Source organism: Buteo buteo, chromosome 21, assembly GCF_964188355.1.
Source record: "Buteo buteo chromosome 21, bButBut1.hap1.1, whole genome shotgun sequence".
Classification (NCBI taxonomy): Eukaryota; Metazoa; Chordata; class Aves; order Accipitriformes; family Accipitridae; genus Buteo; species Buteo buteo.
This window is the reverse complement of record NC_134191.1, coordinates 4,934,575-4,952,732: the sequence shown is the minus strand read 5'-3', so window position 1 is coordinate 4,952,732 and position 18,158 is coordinate 4,934,575. Positions and strand designations below refer to the sequence as shown.

Sequence of the window (18,158 nt, the reverse complement as noted above, 5' to 3'; positions counted from 1 at the left end):
ACAATCCTACCTGTAATTTTATTATTTTTCTGCAGACTTTCTCACAGCTGTTTCTCAGCAGCGTAAGCCAAGGTCATCCAGCTGGCATAACCCATAATCCAGACCCCTGGACCCTTGGGCCACAGGCAGCTAAATCCCCCGGGGGATGGTGTGGGTGGGGGGTTGTGTGTGTTACAGCACAGGTTACAGAAAGAAAAGGTTACAACTTCTAGTAAACCAAGTTCCTTTTTACACGCCTTGCCCATTCCTCCATCCTAAGGATGATGATTGCAAGTGTGCTTATAGATGTTTCTCCTCAAACATTGCTCATCATCATTTTACACAATCCACATTCTCAGGGATACAATCAGCCTATAAGAAATGTGGTTTTCTTTATCCTAGGAGCTTTCTACAAGCTTTCTAATTTTATGACATGTTTTGAAACAAATATTTGTGATGCCAAAGGCACATACATATGCACACACCTCATCTCAAGACATAAAACTATGAATTAGGAAAAACATTTTTGAATGTTTCTTCTTTATGAACTTTTTAAATGTTTCTATCAGCTTCATAACCATGAAATACTTGATTTAAATTCGTGTGGAAACTTCTTGATGAGCTAAACATTTATCTGGAGTCAAGCCAGTCTCCATTTATTTACAAGCTCCCACAAAAAGAAATTCCAGCTTTTATATCATCTTGAGAAAGCCAATCTCTTCCACTTGCTATGATCTAGTAAAAAGTGACAATTTAGAAAGACTATGGCAGTTCTAACTCTGTTTTTCTGTTAATGCAATGCAGTTCAGTATTACCCCTTAAATCACAAATATAGATGATGTATCTATATTCTATCAGCAAATTTCTTTATAAGTTCTTAAATAGCATTGATTCTTCAGTGAGTCACCTCTATCACTTGTATTAAAATTATCCATAAAACCATATGTGCAATGTTGTAGCATATTTGAAAAAAAATTAGTTTCTGAAAAACATAACATAAAACCACTTTGGAAGTTGCTACAGTAGGGTGGGTTTAATGAGGTATCACAACAGGGTGTTTACAGTTAGAAGAAGGGCCAACTGGGAAGAAAAAAAAGCACTTCCAATTTCAGCTAGCTTTCACTAGAAAACCCTCTCGCTGAGTACAACACAATTTATTATAAAATAACATGCAAGTGGCACTCTCACCCTGAACAGAAGCACAAAAGAGGAGAGGTGAAACTGAAGCTAAAGATGGAAAAGAAATTGTGAAAAGCAAACAGCCAAAAGCCTGTTAGCAAAGACTACTACAGCAGATAAGATTCATAAAGCTTAAAATCACTTCTCATGACTACAGTAATAAAGAAATTTGTTACAAAGAAGCTAAATAATTCTTTCAGAGCACACAAGAATCAATCACTGAGAAAACACCTGTTAAACAGTTATGCCAACACTCTCATATTTCCAGGCCCACCTCTATGTGCTTGCTACAGGTAGCAGTCAAGATGCACACATATCAGGAATGCAACTGCTCCCCTTCAGAAACTCATTATACTCAGTATTGGAGCCACTACCGAGAATCCACTCTTCTTAATCTGCAACTACAACCTGAAGTTTGTTTTTGTCTCACAGCTGATCAAAATTGATCTCTCTTATCATCAGAGATAAGAAACAGTCCAACACTGAGAGCAAAAAAAATTACCTTTTAAAGTTTTACTAACAAGCATGTTAGATTCCCTACAATCCACATTCTAGAGGAATACGTAAATGTGAACCATACTTCCCTTCTAAGTAGAAAGCAAAGAAACTCCTAGTGAAGTTCATGAAACATACGAGATCAAGTTTTCTTCCTCTAAAATGCAAACTCTCTAAAGCATCATAACATATACAACTGGCCCATAAACACAGAAATTGCAAGTCTACTAGACGACAGCAAACAAGACATAGACTAGACAATTCCCAAAGGTAAATGTAACAAGACGTTCATTAACTCACTGCAAAGTGCCAGGTGTTCTAAATAAAATTTATCTCTCTGGAGAAAATACTTCAATTTTACAAATAAATATCTCTCCATTTCTTAGAGTTTTTGAATAATAAATTATCCAGGCCTGAAACTCATTATTAACACATCAAAACCACCACCTACTTTTTTCTCCCAAATCAAAAATACAAGTACAAAGTATAAGATTAAACAGAAATAGTAAAATTGTAATTACATTTTCTGCTGTATTAAGCCTGTATACTTCTGTACGCTTGCATTACCAATGTTTTATCTAACAATGTATACAACAATTAATATTAATCTAATGCAAAGCAGCATCTGCTGCTACTTATCAAGTACTAAATTTGCAAGTTTTCCTTAAGTTTGATTTTACAATGTTTTGTACATTTGTCAGTGCCAAAATCACGCTGCTTCTAGCCGCAGTATAACTGTGTGTATTAATATGTGCATGTCTAAAGGAATCAAGACAAAGTTACTGTTAGATGATACCACAGAGATTACCCTTACTTTTTAATCATCTCCTTTACTTATTTTAAACTAGCCATTCCTCGCATTAAAATAAACATGTTTCAAATTGTCCTTCAGTCCTGACTGTCAATGAAGTACAGTTTAATCTCTAAAGGGGAGGATGAGGTCTGACAGCTAGAGGGTGTTTTGTTACGGTCTTACTGATATTTTACACTGCCAATCACACCACTTAACTCAAGCCAGTGTAAGATCTATATCTCAAGACTACTATGACACAGTTCCAAATGTGTTAGAGGTACTTAGATAAAATGTGCTATCTAGACAGATAGCTGACACAGTGGTCAGACTCAGAAAATTACAGAAAAGTATAGGTCAGGAAATACCTCTGATACAGCTGGTCTATGCTTCTGGTGAAAGCAGAACCTTGACTTACGGTCCTGTCAAGCCAAGTCTTGAATTCCACAGCTATCTTGAAGGAAAATAACCGAGCAGAACTGGTTCTCCCACCCCCCCTTTTTTTTAATATTAACTAAAATATTATGCCACAATATTAAGGTTTTTAAATGTGTACCTCTATCCCTGTAAATTAAGGAATGAGCAACACCAGATAAAGGAGCAGATTAGTCAGCAGAGAGCAGATTAGTCAGGAATAAAGTTAGCTATTGATTTTAATCAGTAGCAAACAAGTCTCCTCTTTTCAAGCTCTTCCTAAGACATTAAAAGAGGAAAGGTAGCACTACTCTGACTAGAAAGATGCCCAAAGGCTTTGCTCAGAATCAGCACCTCCCCAGTGCTGGATACTGCCTTAAAAATACTTGGTAATAATACTGTAAACTTAAACAAATAACGGAACGAATAAAGCTGATTTTCTACTGATTTGTCTATTGTGCTTGAAGTTGTTGCTATCTGATAAAGTATGAAAGGTTACTGAAACTTCCACAGTGCTAACATGCTGATAACATCTCTTTCCTGTATGGACTCTACAACATCTAAAAAGATGGCACTGATAAGTCAATAAAAGCACTCTTTCCCCTGTACAGGGTCCATTTCTGCAGAACTTGTAGGAAGTGGCCATCTTTGAGACCCCCTAAAGATCTGTCAAGGACACTGTGATCAGACAAGCCTCAGTTCTTCAGGCAGTGACCTACAAGTCCTAAAAACACAAAGCTGCCTTCCTCTGCACACCTATATTCACTCTAAACTATGATCAGTCAAGTCTGGTTTGTTCATCCCTCCCTTTTCTTTACAATTCTTCCACTCAAATTTTAGCTCCTTCACAAATATCTTTTCTTCCATGTCAAGCTTCCACCCTTCTCTAATTCTCAAATCAACATTTACAGCACATTTCCTCCATATCACTCTGACCTTCTTCCTCCAGACATTCTCCATAAAGTCATTGGACTTGGACAGTCTTTCCTGGATATCACAATTTCCCTTATACTAATTTTTGTCATTATTCTTTAACAAATCTGCAATTCCTATAAACCATACCAAAACCATACATCATTCTTTCTTCCATGTCTTACTGTTCTTGCCTTTTAAAATCTGAGATACTTTACAATAGAGACCTCTCATTTATATGTTAAGGATTTTGCATGAATAAACAACAACTTTTCCTCACGTGAAAAATATTTGCTCTGCAGCAGAAGAGTGCCAGGAAGGTACACATGCTGCAAAGGCCCAGAAGATTGAGTAGGCAGACAGGGAGGCAGAAAAATTGCAGAAATCTGATAAAGAAGAAAAGTAAGCAACTAATCTTAAACTTATTAATCTACCAGTAATGGTATATAATTAAGCAGAGCCCTACTGAAAGGTGGATCTTTAAAAAGAAACTGCTTTTCATTCTATAAAGAGATCAGAAAGAGAGAATGGTCACTGGTAAGCATGATGGGTTACCGTAAACAAAATAAATTATCCCTGGAGCATATAAATGTTATATTAAATACATATGTCAGCCTGAGCCTTTGAAGATTATTGTGTTGCCTAAAAAGGAGCTTTTACAGTTGTGCAATTTGAAGTAGAATAAAAATGAACTTTTAACTAAGTTGAATGTGACTGTTAGAAAATGCAAAAACCTTTCATCTGGAATCTGTAGAAGCAAGACTCTAATGAAAACTTCAGCAGCAGCAGAAAGCAAGCTTTCCAAAAGTTTTATACCCTCATGGGAAAGGCTGTGCAATTAGTTAGGCTTTATGGAGTACTACTTGACTTGCATTAGACCTTGTAAGCGTGAACAAAATCTGGGCCTTCAGCTTTAGAAAAATGTCCACTCCAAAAATGGTATTTTGCTAGAAACATGATGGTGAAACCTGCTCTCTAGTGTATCTTCCGGTTCCTCAGCCATACTTCAAAGGCAGTAATCTTAGCTGCCTGGTGGCTAACAAGCCTAGGGGGAAAATAAACAAACAAAAAAACCACAAAGGGCAAGAAGAGACAATACACAGTAAAATGTAAAAAAGGACAAAAGAAAAAAGAGACACTTAGGACAATAAAAGAAGAAATGAAAAAAAGACAGAACACGCACACCATACACACAAGCTGGAGGAAAAGTAAAAAGGTTAAATAAAAATAGATTCAAGGTAAGGATAGAGGAGAGCTGAAGACTTTGCATCCTAATGAGAAGAGCTGATCCAAAAAGAAAAAAATCTGGTAATGAGACATTAAAAAAACCCTGATTATGTAAAAACAAAAGAGAGAATAATCGGGGATGAAAGTAAGAGCAGTAATCAACAAAACAAAATCTTCAGTTAATTGTAATGCCATATAAAAAAATATAACAAACCCCTGCAACCCCAAAACCAAAACAGCGATCTGTATTTCTAATTACTCTTTGTAGCCGAAGACATTATAAAGACAAAAGTAATCAAGTTTTTGGTTCCAAGAAACCAAAGAAGATAAAAACCAAAAGGACATCAATACAAATCAGCAAAAGGAAGAAACAAAAAAATAGTTCTCTTGGTTCAGTGTTTCTGAATAAGAAAATACACTTTTAAAAAACCTGCTAGTTTTTATGTCCCTTTCCCACACTAAACTCACTTTTCCATGTAGCAACTTGACGAGTCAGTTCCGAATGACATTCCTGATTCCACAGACACTGTGTAGGCAGGAACTGTCCTAATGGCAGCAGTAATAGAGCACAAAATACAGGGACTCTAAACGTACCAGGTGTCAAATTCTAGTGCCAGTACCCCAATATTGTGGTGGCCTGTACTGTAATCCACCATCAGTTTTAACATTAACATTCCTACCTTCTTGTCTTACCAGTCAGTTTACCCTCAATAAACAACCCTCTAAACAGATACACCATTTCATGTTTGAGGGTAGCAGACTTCCCCAGTACGAGATGCTGCATATCTGACAGCACATGATTTCCATTGTATCTCTCCGTTTCCATCTTTTTGTGTAACAGCTTTGGACAGCACATTTTATCAAGAACACAACCTTCATTCACACAGGACAGACAAATGTTTTTGCAAGCCGGCCATGGCAGTACACCTACCATGAGTTGTACGCATTTTAAACATCCCAATATTTGAAGTCTCTTTACAAGCTGTATGCTTGAAAGTCCTCATCATAGAAGATGATAGAAATTACCTTATTGCAGATGCTTTCCTTAACACAAGACATGAATTTGGAACTCGGGAAGAGTAAGAAATCTGTGTACTCTTCATTTTATGCCTCTTTTCCATAAGCAATAAAAAGAAACTGCATGAAGGTTTCAATCCCTCCTCCTTTATGCCCTTAAACAGGTTCAAAAGTAAACAGGGGACATTTGTATCTGATTTTTATAATAAAAAAGGTTTGACCTCACACCTACCTGCAGGGGGATACATGCATACACAAGCTCAAAGAATCACCACACATCACTTCATAAAACACCCTGAAACATACTGCAATACGTATAACGTTCGTGCCCCTAGAGCTTCTGTGCTCGAGTACCCTTTGGCTTTTTGTAGCTAAGCACTAGTCTTCAAAGGCTTCTCACTACAAGCACACCCTAATACCAATGACAGCCTCCTTATCCTTCTAGCTGTATAGCACACCTTCGCTTAATGCAGCCAGACTTCTCCCCAGTTCTAGTGGAAATAACATAAAATTTCTCAAGTAGTAAAGAAGGTCCTTCACTTAGCACAGTCCTTGTTTCTTTTACGTGCCTTTTCTATGTCACTTCCACTTCACTAAGCATGCATACTGGAATATGTATTAATGCAGACATGCAGTCAAATTGCATTCAGCTTGTGAGAATTCCTGAATCTGTAACTCGGATTAGCCAGACCATGCCTTTGATTGGATAAAGCATAAAAGCAATATAAAATCACAGGGAACTCATCCTATTGACGATCAGATTCTGGGTCCAACAGCCTGGGCCCACCTTCTGCCCTTTTGTATTTCCATTCATAAGAGACCTTCAAGTGGAACCTGTACTCCCTCTCATGGTGGTTTCTTTCACCACAGTTCACTCAGGTTTAGGAACCTCCAATGGTTTCAGATCCACATTAACCACTTGCCATCCCCAGCCACTGTTGCCATTCAAACAGCTGTAACAATGTTGTCAAAACTGAGGTTTTGCTAAGGGAAAAGGTGGGTGGTTGTCATTAACATAACCCAAACACCAGATAGCCTCTTATGTTACTTAAATTTCCCCAAGATCCACAAAACCACATGCTCTTCATTCAGCCATACGAAGGCTGGACTATTATTTTTTTATCATCCTTATTAAATATATGTCTGTTATAACAAATGATTTAGAGAAAAGATGATCCTTTATGCAGTCCCATTTTCTGTGTAACTTTCATTAGCAGGATTGCCAGGCTTTCGAGCTTTTGTTGTTGCCCCCAAAATGCAGTGGCATACATATGTGTTTTTCTTCAGAATCTCAATTTGCAGTAAAAACTTTATCAATAAAATCATCCAGCAGCTCTTCATTTTTGTTATACTCCTTAACACAGGCAAACATTAGCAGTGTTTCATTTACTACAGAGTGAATGGATAAAAACAAACAAAAGAACCCCTCATTATTCTATTTTCAAGCCTCTTGTACCTTTGTCCAATGCTTTTTAAATCAAATGCTTACGATGGATATAATTAACAATTTCTGGCTTCAGAGGCTGAAAAGAGACTAGTAATGAAGATCAGATTACATTCACAGTAGAATACATAACATTTACCCAAATTCCATTGTTCTCCCATAGAAAATGTCAAAGTGCAGGTATTATTAGTGCACTAATATTTGTTAAGAACCTCTGGTGAAGGGATTATCATTATCTACTGGAGTAATATCGGATTTTCATACTACATAGGAAATGAACAAAGGACAATAAAAGAATATGCATAATAGTAACTTGTAATGCTCTCTGCAATCACTGTGTACAGAAAGGTAATCTCAGTTATCTGTTAACAGTACTGCTAGAAGGTCATCTACTAAACCTGAAACCATTCCATTTAGTTTCTAAAAGCACACAAAGATTTTTCCTTTGAAAAAAAAGTCTCTGAGACCCATAAAAATAGCAGTAGAGTAATAAATGCCATGAACTTCTGTCATACTGTGTAAGTAAAATAAAACATACTACAGAAGACGTGTTCATCAAACAGAGATAAGGGCTGATATTAGTACAATCTTCCATAGTTGATTCTTGGAAAACTTGTTGTGAAGTATCTGCACCTTATTTGGAAGTGGATACAAAAACCAGTTTTGAGTAATTTTTCCATTGAAAATACAACTAAGAAAGGGAGTACAGTTACTTGAAAAATCTGAAAAACAGAGGAGATAAGGACCAGCAACAAAGGACCCATTTTCTAGCTATTACTATCACTACACAAGGATAGGTTTGATTTGATCTCAGATGCCATAACTTACTGACACTGGCAGCTCCTCTGAAATCTTGGAAGATTACAGCATACCCTTAAAAGGGAACTTTTTCTTCATAGATACCCGAAATTCTAGAATGGCCTTCATGAACAGCTAACTCCAAAATTTGTTATGCAGACGAAAAAGAGATCACGCACTACACTAAATAACATGTAAATGCTTAAGATGAAATGACCACTTTATAATATGTGTGCTCCACACACAACTGTCTCAAAGATTTCAGTATGTAACTGTCCATCAGAAAAAAAAAAAATTTTCTTCAAGGACAGCAGAAGTAACAGACTGCTCCTCTAAGAAGCACAGTTAAGACTGAAAATTGTAGGGTAAAACCATACTTCTTCCTTCAAGAACAATAACCTAGAACATAACATAGCATCACAGTAATTATCATTCAAACAACAGGTGTGTGTATATATGGATGTTCTCACCAACTGTACGAGTGTCATGTTCCCGATGACTTTCTCCTTGTAAGGCTATCATTTTTTTATGAGCATCAACCCACCACGGTTTGTACTTTAAGACATGCTGAATAGCTTCATCTTCAAAAAAATCAGCTCTAGAAAAAAAAAAAAACAAACAGAAAGTCATATGCTATTTATTTCAGTTTATAGTGTATGTGGGTATATTTTAATGCATGCATAGAATACACCTGACTTGGCTCCAGGCTATTTTCCATACCTTAGAAATACAACAAACCTGACCAGTAGCTGTACTTTGACTGAAAACCAGAAAATAATCGTTATTAAAAGCCAAAACAATATTCTCTTATCTTACAGTACCCCTTCCTTACCACCCCACCTTTCTTGAGTCACCCAGAAACATCGGAAATTGATGAGCTTGCAGCGTGACTTGAAGGCAAACAAATCTGATTTGTTCTGGATGTATCTAAAGGAAAACTTGCCAAAGACTTCTCAGAGAATGTCACTGGCAGCAAATGTGATTTTACTGGCAAGCTCTCCCACTTTAAAATTGCGTATACTTTGGAGAGGGAAGGTATGCAGCTGAAGGGCAAAGATAAAGTAGGGCTAGGGACTGACTTTTAGGTAAACAAAGACATGCTGTAGCAAGGTAGAAAAAGAAGAGTTGTACATGAATTCTGGAAGAGAGATTACCTCCATCTCAGCACAAAGCCACTACGGTAAAAATCTCAATATAGTAATTCTGGGAGGATTTATACTGAAGGATTCAAGTTCTAAGCCTCCTCTTACCATTTTAGCTTTTTCTTCAAGTCAAACAATAGTATAAATACCGAGAACTGAAAATAATGCAGGAAATTTCTTAATACCTTCTTAATCATCATACAAAACCTGTCCAGTCTACTGTGCATAGAATGTAAGCTCTCTCACTAATAGATTTTTTGATGCCTTCCTTCAGCGTCTTTATAAAGTAACTTAAAGCTATCAGCCAGTGTACATTTTCCTCACAGGCAACAGAACACTTCTGTTTGCTCCCAGAGCTGTCCTTCTCATCAGGGTACACAGAAAAACAATTTTTGTTGAAGAAAGGTTGGTATCATCTGTTCTGAAGCATCCAAAACACAGCCATTAAACTAAATGGTTGTAGCTCATCTACCAGGCTAGAACACAGAGTCTAAGATGGAAACTTACAATTACTGTACTTTGCATCACATTACAGGCTACGCACTACTTCAGTTCTAGTGAAATGTACTTCCAAGCGATGTTTCAAGAAAGCTTTTCTAATTTCTATGTGCTACGGAAAGACATGCGGCTGCCTCTGAAACACCTGACGGGGGAAAAATTCAAAGTTTGTAAAGATACCTTCTGAAACAACTTAAAATGGGTTAAGCCTACCTCTCCCCAGCAAAATACACCGCAAGTACTAATATGCCCTAGTAGGGACTACACTCTTCTCCCACCAAATCAAGCTTGCAGGAATCACTGTATCAATAGATCTCATGGCTTCAATTTAGTTTACTTATCTGGAAGTTTCTGAACCTAACTTGACCTGAAATGCTCCAACATGAAAGGCAGGAAGAATCATTTCCACCTTCATTACATAGGATGAAGCACAAAGAAATACAAAGTCTTGGTTTGGAACTTTTCCACATTCTGCTGTATAAAAGGTTTCATGTGTCAAAGGCAAAAAACTAAGTGGCCTAGACAAAATCTTCATAACTTCAAAACTCAAATTTACTTCCTCATAGACCAGGATGGTTCAGTTTCCCACCTTGTTTCACACGGGGAAAACAAAGTTCTGACACCTACAACCCAAACTGCTGGCAGGGTCTGGCTACTCAGCTGCTGAAGAGGTGAACCATGAAATGTTCTGCAACAGTTCACAGCAGCCCCTGCTTGCATACAGACTTAAGCAGTAATTAAACAGTAGAGTAGCCCCAAAACAGATAAGCAAGGTCTTGTGTCAGTGTCACACTTAAGAATACCATCTAAGGCCTGCTGTGATGAGACAAGAAACAGACAAATAAAAAGTAAAGTTATTATTTCCAAAAGTGATCTCAAACCCAGTAATTTAAGAAAAGAAAAAGTGACTATAGTTCAACTGAGGTAGTTTTACTTGACCAGGTAAAGTAAATCAATACTCACAGGTAATGATCAGGCTCAAACTTGGCAGCCTCAGCTGCCAGGCGTTTCCTCCTACGTTCATCTACAGGAGTTTGGTCTGGATCCTTAATGTCAATAACATCACTGAGTTCATCCTGCAAATGGAACAAAAATTGTATGACCAAGTCACAGGTATGATATGCAAGATTTATTTAGTAAGAGTTTAGGAAGGATGCTTATCAGCATTGCTCTGAAATCCCTAGTTACTCTTCAACCTCCCTTTCCAATCTTCCAAATTCAGGTTCTGTTGTGCAAATACAACATCAAAATTCCAAGGAAATTCAATTACTTGAAGCTCCTTAGAATTCATGATACGATGAAGTCTATTCAGGCCGTTTTATCATAAGGCAGGCAGGTTATTTTGCATTACAATAGAATTTGCAACATTTAACAAAAGCACACAACCACAACAAGGACAAGATAAAACCCATAGATACTGTTCCTGCAACTTTTGAGATTACCCTCACACTCTGAAGTGGCCATGCCCCATGTTGCCCAACATTAATTAATGGGCAATTGCAGCACCCTTTTAAGCATCAAGTAGTGGTACATTAATGCTGATGGGAAATGTACTTTTTCACGAGTTTCATGGTAATAAACTAGTGTATATACCCTAACAGAATGTAAACACTTTCTCCATAAATAGCAATCCTTCTGCTCCAAACCTTGAAAATACCACAGGTCATGCAATAATGAGTTGAGTTATATAATTGAGTTGCTTTAAACAACTACAGTTTAAATTGCTTAGAGTAAGAATGCCACAAAAAATTATCTACTATTTTAATAAAAGCTCTGTATACTACAAATATTATTGTACTACATAGCATGCTACAGGTTCTAGATTAGATTCAATCTATTCATGAATTAAAGAAACTGCTGAACACACAAGAGCAAAGTAACTGCATTTTAAAGCTCCTATCCTACCAATTAATCCACAAAAGCAAATTTCAGTGCATCAGCATAATCCTAGCAAGTCCCACAAATATCAGGTGGGCAGACACCTTGAAAAGTGCACACTTCAAAAGTTATTGTCTTGTGAGAAAATCAAGTCTAAAATAAAAAGTACAAAGAGAAAATTACCATGAATTTCACAATGAAAAAAATTTTAACGTAACAACCATAACAGGACCTATAGATTAGCCAGCTTTATTTTAATTGACTAATTTCTTTTTAATTTAAAAATAAATAAAATTCATGGCATCTGAAATATACTGTACATTGATGTTAAATATGCTTGAAGTCAGAACAGAAGACAACACCAACTATAAAGCAAAAGCATTAACAGCAGACTTAACAGCCTGTAGACTGTTTGCAGCTTGCTAGAACTGTTCACCTGGCACGTGGCCTACTTCATACAGGCCTTTTTCTCCGTGCCTTCACGTGCTAGCGATAGCAGCCCACTTCCAGAGGCCAAGGACCCCATTCAGCCCTCTCCTCTAACACTGAAACTACTGCAGAAACAGGTTGGCCTGGTGACTCTGCAACACGATTAACTCAGTCTTGACCACCCCCCACTTCTATAGGAACAAGGACTTGCCTGTACTACTACATGCAAAAGCAGTATATTCTTAGTCACAGAATGGGATAATAGAGAACAGTTACCGAATGATCCCCTCCTGACTATATCAGGAGCCAGGAGGCCTCACCAACAAGAAAGTTACCCAGAACTTTTATGATAGGAAAAGACAAAAATGCACCTACCTGCAGCCGCTGGAACACCCCTGACCGCAAATTCCCAAATCCGTAACGGTACTCTAGTGGTAGAGTGCCTTCTGCACTTTCTTTGTAAGGGGTCTGCTCTATTTCCCAGTCAAATTCTTCTTCCTCCTCCTCAGACAACTCAGCAGAGGCAGCTGTATATATTGCATGGTCAGAGAAAGAAAAGCATTACATAGAAAATATATATGATTTAATAGAGAGGCAAACACTGATAACACCATAACGCTTTTTCATTTTACTACATCTTTTAAGAAAACTTACACAACACTGGGCCATACAGGCAGATGCTTACATCAGTAATCCAAAGGTCCTGCTCCAAATTCTCCAACTCTCAAAAACAAAGACCAGGAACACTAAAGTTATTAAGTGTACTCCCTCAGAGACTGAAATTATTGTTCCACTGATTTCGACAAGATCAGAATTTGATGCTAAGAGAACCCTGACAGGAGCAAAGTGATGTTATCAATAATTTAAGAAAGGTATTAAAAAATTAAACACAGATAGTCAAACATTCTTGTCTGTTAAATAGTGATGTTAAGTCACCCACTGGAACCCGTGGTTTTAATTAGCTTCTACCATTTGAGCTAAAAGTCCAGCTGTGCTAGCTTGTAGTAAGCAGAAGACTCAAGTGTGTGTGTATTATACAGCCACTAGAGGGGTACAAAGATCTGCAGAGGATTAGCATATGTTAAGCACATTTTGAGAAAATGTAAACATAACTAAGCCTATAAAGATGATATGTATATAACCTACAACACATTTATTTCTACACTTACCCGTACTTTCAGATTAATTCACACCCTTCTTGTACCTCAGTCTAGACAATAATAGAAATACTGTATTTTTCTACGTATATCACTATGTAGACCTATAACTATTTCATTATGTACATGTATCACTAGGATAAGCAATATTTTTTTGTCATACCTATCTCTTCAACTAAAGGTTTTGCTGATCTTGATTTCTTTGGTGCTAAGAGAGATGTCAGCATGTCCAGTCCCTCAAAATATTGGCCAGGAATCTCCTTAGGTAACCGAATTGTAAAAGTTCCTTAAAGGAAAGTCAGAATATAGTTAGTGCATTAAAATATCCAGACAAACAAAAATGTGCATTTTTCCTCTAACAAAAAAGGCTTACAGAAACTGGGACACATGCAGGTAGCATTTTATTATGCATCAATCTGCGCATGTTTTTAACCTTACTTCACAAGTTTCACAAAAATCAAAGATTTTAATGATAAAGCATGAAAGAGGATATTTAACCAGTTGTGGCCTCCTGACTTACAGTGTATAAACACAAACCAACACAATACAAGCTTTATTTTATTTTTAATCCTTCTACCAGTCAAGCAAACCAACAGAAGATCACAGGAAACTACATTCAGCAATCTGATTATTGTCTTAAGTCAAGCATGTAATAAAGGCTTTGCAAGCAGCAAATTATAGGTTTTATTGCTGTTTTTTTTAATGAATATATTAATTACAGAAGGTACATATTTTATTCCAGAAATATCTTCCACCTTAAAGTGTGGAGAAAGGCTAATGGCTACATCTAAAGAGAGAAGACAAGAGACTGCCTCAGGATTCTCTCATTTCTACTCAGCACTACCTGACTTCTTTGCGGATTTACTAGACTAATGATCTTGCTACAGTAACATGTCTAGCCCCCACAGGGCTTGAAGAGGACTTGTACATATTTTTTTCATTATTAGAACGGTTCTGAACATGTCCTCTGTGCTTAAGGATGGCCTAACTACGTACGATATATCCTGAGCAAGATTTTTTTAATACTGCGTAACACAAGGGAAACTTTACATTTATTCACAGTATTGTATACTTCACTGAAGTTCTACGCAATTCCAGTGGAGCAAAGGATAAATAATCAGAGAGTTAGTAGCACTTTTAACAGGGCACTAATAATATTAACTAATACCTTTGTCTGTATTATAAGATGCTTTTTCTCTGCCATCCTCTACAATTCTTCCAGGAAGTGTCAATCTGCAGGCAAAAAATGAGATGCCTCATTGAATGCCTAACTAATTCTGCAACTTAACATCTCAGCCTGTAAAAATGTAAGGCACATTCCAAAAGCAGCACAAAGGACTTGACTACATGACTCCTTTTGACAATAATGGAAGTCATGCAGTTAAATCCCCATGTACTTCAAAATCTTTTTCCCTAACTATTGGCACAAGAGATCAGCATCTGAGATTGAGAAAATTTGTGACTCCTGGTTTCCCAGCTTGGATGAGGTCACAGCCACCACAGAGATGATGCCCTTCGCACTATGTGCAACACTTGGAAGATGCTGCAATTTAAAAACTTTAAGCTAACCCACAGTGACAGGAAATGAGGACTTATCCAGAGTTCTTGTATTGCTTATTCAGAATAACTAAGTCACTGCATTCTACCAGTCCACTAAAATCCCTTGTGGTCTACTAATGTATATAGGGGAAGCATATTCAAGAATTCCGGAAGCAGAAAATGAGATAGATTAATAGCTCATCAGCTCTTACATGGCAAAGGTTCTCTTACACTTAACACACATACTGAGATTGCTTCTTGCTCCTTTTCTATAGCATAGTGGGGAACTTGCTATCTAGAGAAAAGATACAGCCTGGAACCTCACTTCCTACTGCCTCCACTCACATGACTTTTCCCCCCCACTATGTTATTACAAGTGCATGAAAATCCATTCTTCACCAAATATGCTGTAGCTGGCTCTCAATGGGGAAAAGACACACTTATTCTACACAACTTGCATATATCCAGAGAATTTTCATGCCATTTTACAATTAAAAATCTATTGTAAAGTAAATTTAGAGAAGTATTTCTTTAAACTCCCTTTAATGTGATTTAATGCCTAGAAACAAAGAGGCCAGATCCATAAAAACAATACTTTGCATGAAATGGGCTGTCTACAGTTGACAGTGTAAAAGCTGCAGATGAGGAATGTTCTGAAAGGACCAAAATGAAGTTCATTCTCTACTGACTTTTATTTATTTTATAAAGTTAAAATTTTTTTAAATCCTTCCACTACTTGCCTGAGAAAGTACGGCTTAGCATAAAATTTAAAATCTTCCCCTTCAAAATACACGTCAAACTCTGAAGCTCTGGCATAAGGTACTTTGATTATTATTGTAAGAAAATCTGGATCCTGGGTCAGTTCAAAAGCTGGAGTTATCATGATGAATCTAGCAGGAAAAGCAACCACTGGTTCTGCGTCCCTATCAAAACAGGAAAACAAGAAAAGATTGTTGTAGTTTTGAATTTATGAGAGCAAATAGTGTCTCTTCAAAATTCTCCAAGAAGAACATTTCAGATTCTCACAAAATTATCTTCCGCATGCTCAAGAAGAAAACACTCATGACAACAAAAGAAAAAAAGTGTTATCAAGAATTTGAAGGTACCGCCTCTCTGCACCTTAATGAAACAATTGAACGTAAATGAATGCAAACATTTGGAGCGCAGGGAAGCATCTATTATATTCTGCATAAAAAACACACTAAATTCAGTCCTAGAACTTGGCAGCTTTTCATAACTGTTGTTTATAATTTCACACATAGCAGATGTTACATCTTTACAGTTCATTAGCGAACCGATCACAAACCTCTATTAGAAAATATTGAAAAACAGTAATTCTTCCAAAAAATTAGAGCTATGTTTTATAATTGATACACATATTAGCCAAAATACAAGCAATAGATTCAGTACAACCCAAACAGATTACCTGAGCATACACACTAAGCATACTGCTCTTCATGTCAAATTTAATGCACAGTAAGTCAAAGATGCTCCTTTGCAGTGGGTTCATGACAGATGAGCTGTCTGAACAGTTTAAACATGAGCAGTTGACACACTCAGGATGTCCAATGTGAACATACTTACTATTTTGATCATTTGCAGGGTTTTCACAAATCTTGAAGAAGCATCCTAAAACCCTCTCATTCCTTCCAAAGATTCAGTCAAAAAAACATAAATAATACAGTAGTTGTAAGTTAATTAAATTACCTAGAGGATACCTGGGATCTCCTTCACCAAGTGCTTTTAAGGACAGTTTAGAGGAACGTCCATCAGAACCACATGTATGTATGTACATGGGCATGTGTATATATTTAGTATGAGAGAAGGAATTTACATAGTACCATTCACCTGATATACAACTTGTCTGACCCTTCAGTAGCTTCTAAATGCAAGATAATTCCTCAGGCTTAACTTAGAATCCAGTTTTGGGGCAGGGGGGAGTTGTACAAAGGATCGCATGCTTTTCAAAATTAACTTTTTAAGACAAAAATATTTTTACCAAAAAATGCAAAACAGAACTATTACCTGTGAAAGACCTACTTTTCACTGACTTCATTAAACGTATCCCCATTCTTACAACTTTGTGAGCAAACATGGAGCATTAATCATAATAGGGCTGAATTAACAGATGACCCATTTTTTCATATAGGTAATTCACAGGAGTAATCTACTTCAATTGACAGGTATTAAAGCAGTGAAACTCCCCATTTCACCATATCACTTGATTCCAGGGCAACATTCTCACCCTTCCCAGGCTGAGAAGCTGCCGTGTGTTTATTGAGTTGTAACTAGATAGGAAATACCTGGCTTGATGAACACCTGCAAACTGATGTACGTTTCTGTGGACTTTCTTCTTATCTATTTAAACACCACACACTGTCTAACGACATGGGATAAGAGAACAAAAATCCACTAGCTCATTTAGACCCTTCAAGAATGATACCCCAGCCCACATTTTTATCTTCCCAAAGGTGAGTTTTATAACATTTAACAGCAGCCCCAAAGCCAGGCCCAGCTGTTACTGCTCTGAGCTTCTCAGCACTGCTGCATTTTGGCATCCCCGACGCAAATTAACGACCCCACATACTAACGTGGAGGTTCCCACACAAACCCCAGGTATTTCACAGCCCACAGCCTCGGAACCCTTGATATCCCTCCCACAACACCTCAATATTCAATCCCCAGCAGCACTAAAAATCAGGTATCCCAAAATAATTACGCTTCCCAGTCTTTTCTGTAAAAAAGACCGCTGTGCACTAGAGAAAAAAAAAAATAAAACCAGCTCGCAGGACTGTTTCCGTCACAGCAAGGGGCTGGCAGCAAAAGAGACAAACGCTTTGCTCTTCTTGCCCCCAAAGGCGCTACAGTAAGCCGTCATTTCCCTCCGCTGCTCCTTAAACTGGCTCGAAACCCGACTTTCCAGCCCCACGAGCAGGAGGCCCGTCAGCCGTACCCCCGGCGACCGCGGGACAAGCGGAGAAGCCGCTAACCCCGCGGGGCGGGCGGTGAGGGACGGGACGAGCCGGGCTCCCACCGGCAGGGCCGCGAACCACCCCCCAACCCCGGGACCTCTTCTGAGGGGAGAGACCCCTCCGGGGACGACGGCCACCAGCGGGGAGAGCTCGGCTCCCCTCAGGCCGTAGCCCCGGCCGCCCGCCGCCGCCGCCGCCGCCACCACCACTCACCGCGCCGCCGGCCCGCCCGCTCGCCCGCCCTGCACCGCGCGCAGCGTGTGTGGCGCTGAGGCGGCGGACGCGCAT

The 18,158-nt window shown here is 38.1% G+C and overlaps 1 protein-coding gene across 4 annotated transcripts in view; it reads right to left on the bottom strand.

Moving 5' to 3' along the window:
* SHQ1 (SHQ1, H/ACA ribonucleoprotein assembly factor) overlaps window positions 1-18,158 on the bottom strand; it is a 55,302-nt gene extending 37,144 nt beyond the window's left edge. Inside the window, exons 1-7 of one of the 4 annotated variants that reach the window (XM_075052839.1) lie at window positions 18,080-18,158; window positions 15,639-15,813; window positions 14,528-14,592; window positions 13,523-13,645; window positions 12,578-12,729; window positions 10,859-10,971; window positions 8,726-8,853 (exon numbers count right to left, since the gene is read on the bottom strand). In XM_075052839.1, coding sequence (XP_074908940.1) covers window positions 8,726-8,853; window positions 10,859-10,971; window positions 12,578-12,729; window positions 13,523-13,645; window positions 14,528-14,592; window positions 15,639-15,813; window positions 18,080-18,158 — 835 coding nt within the window. The other 3 variants (XM_075052837.1, XM_075052836.1, XM_075052838.1) reach the window with 3 other exon arrangements.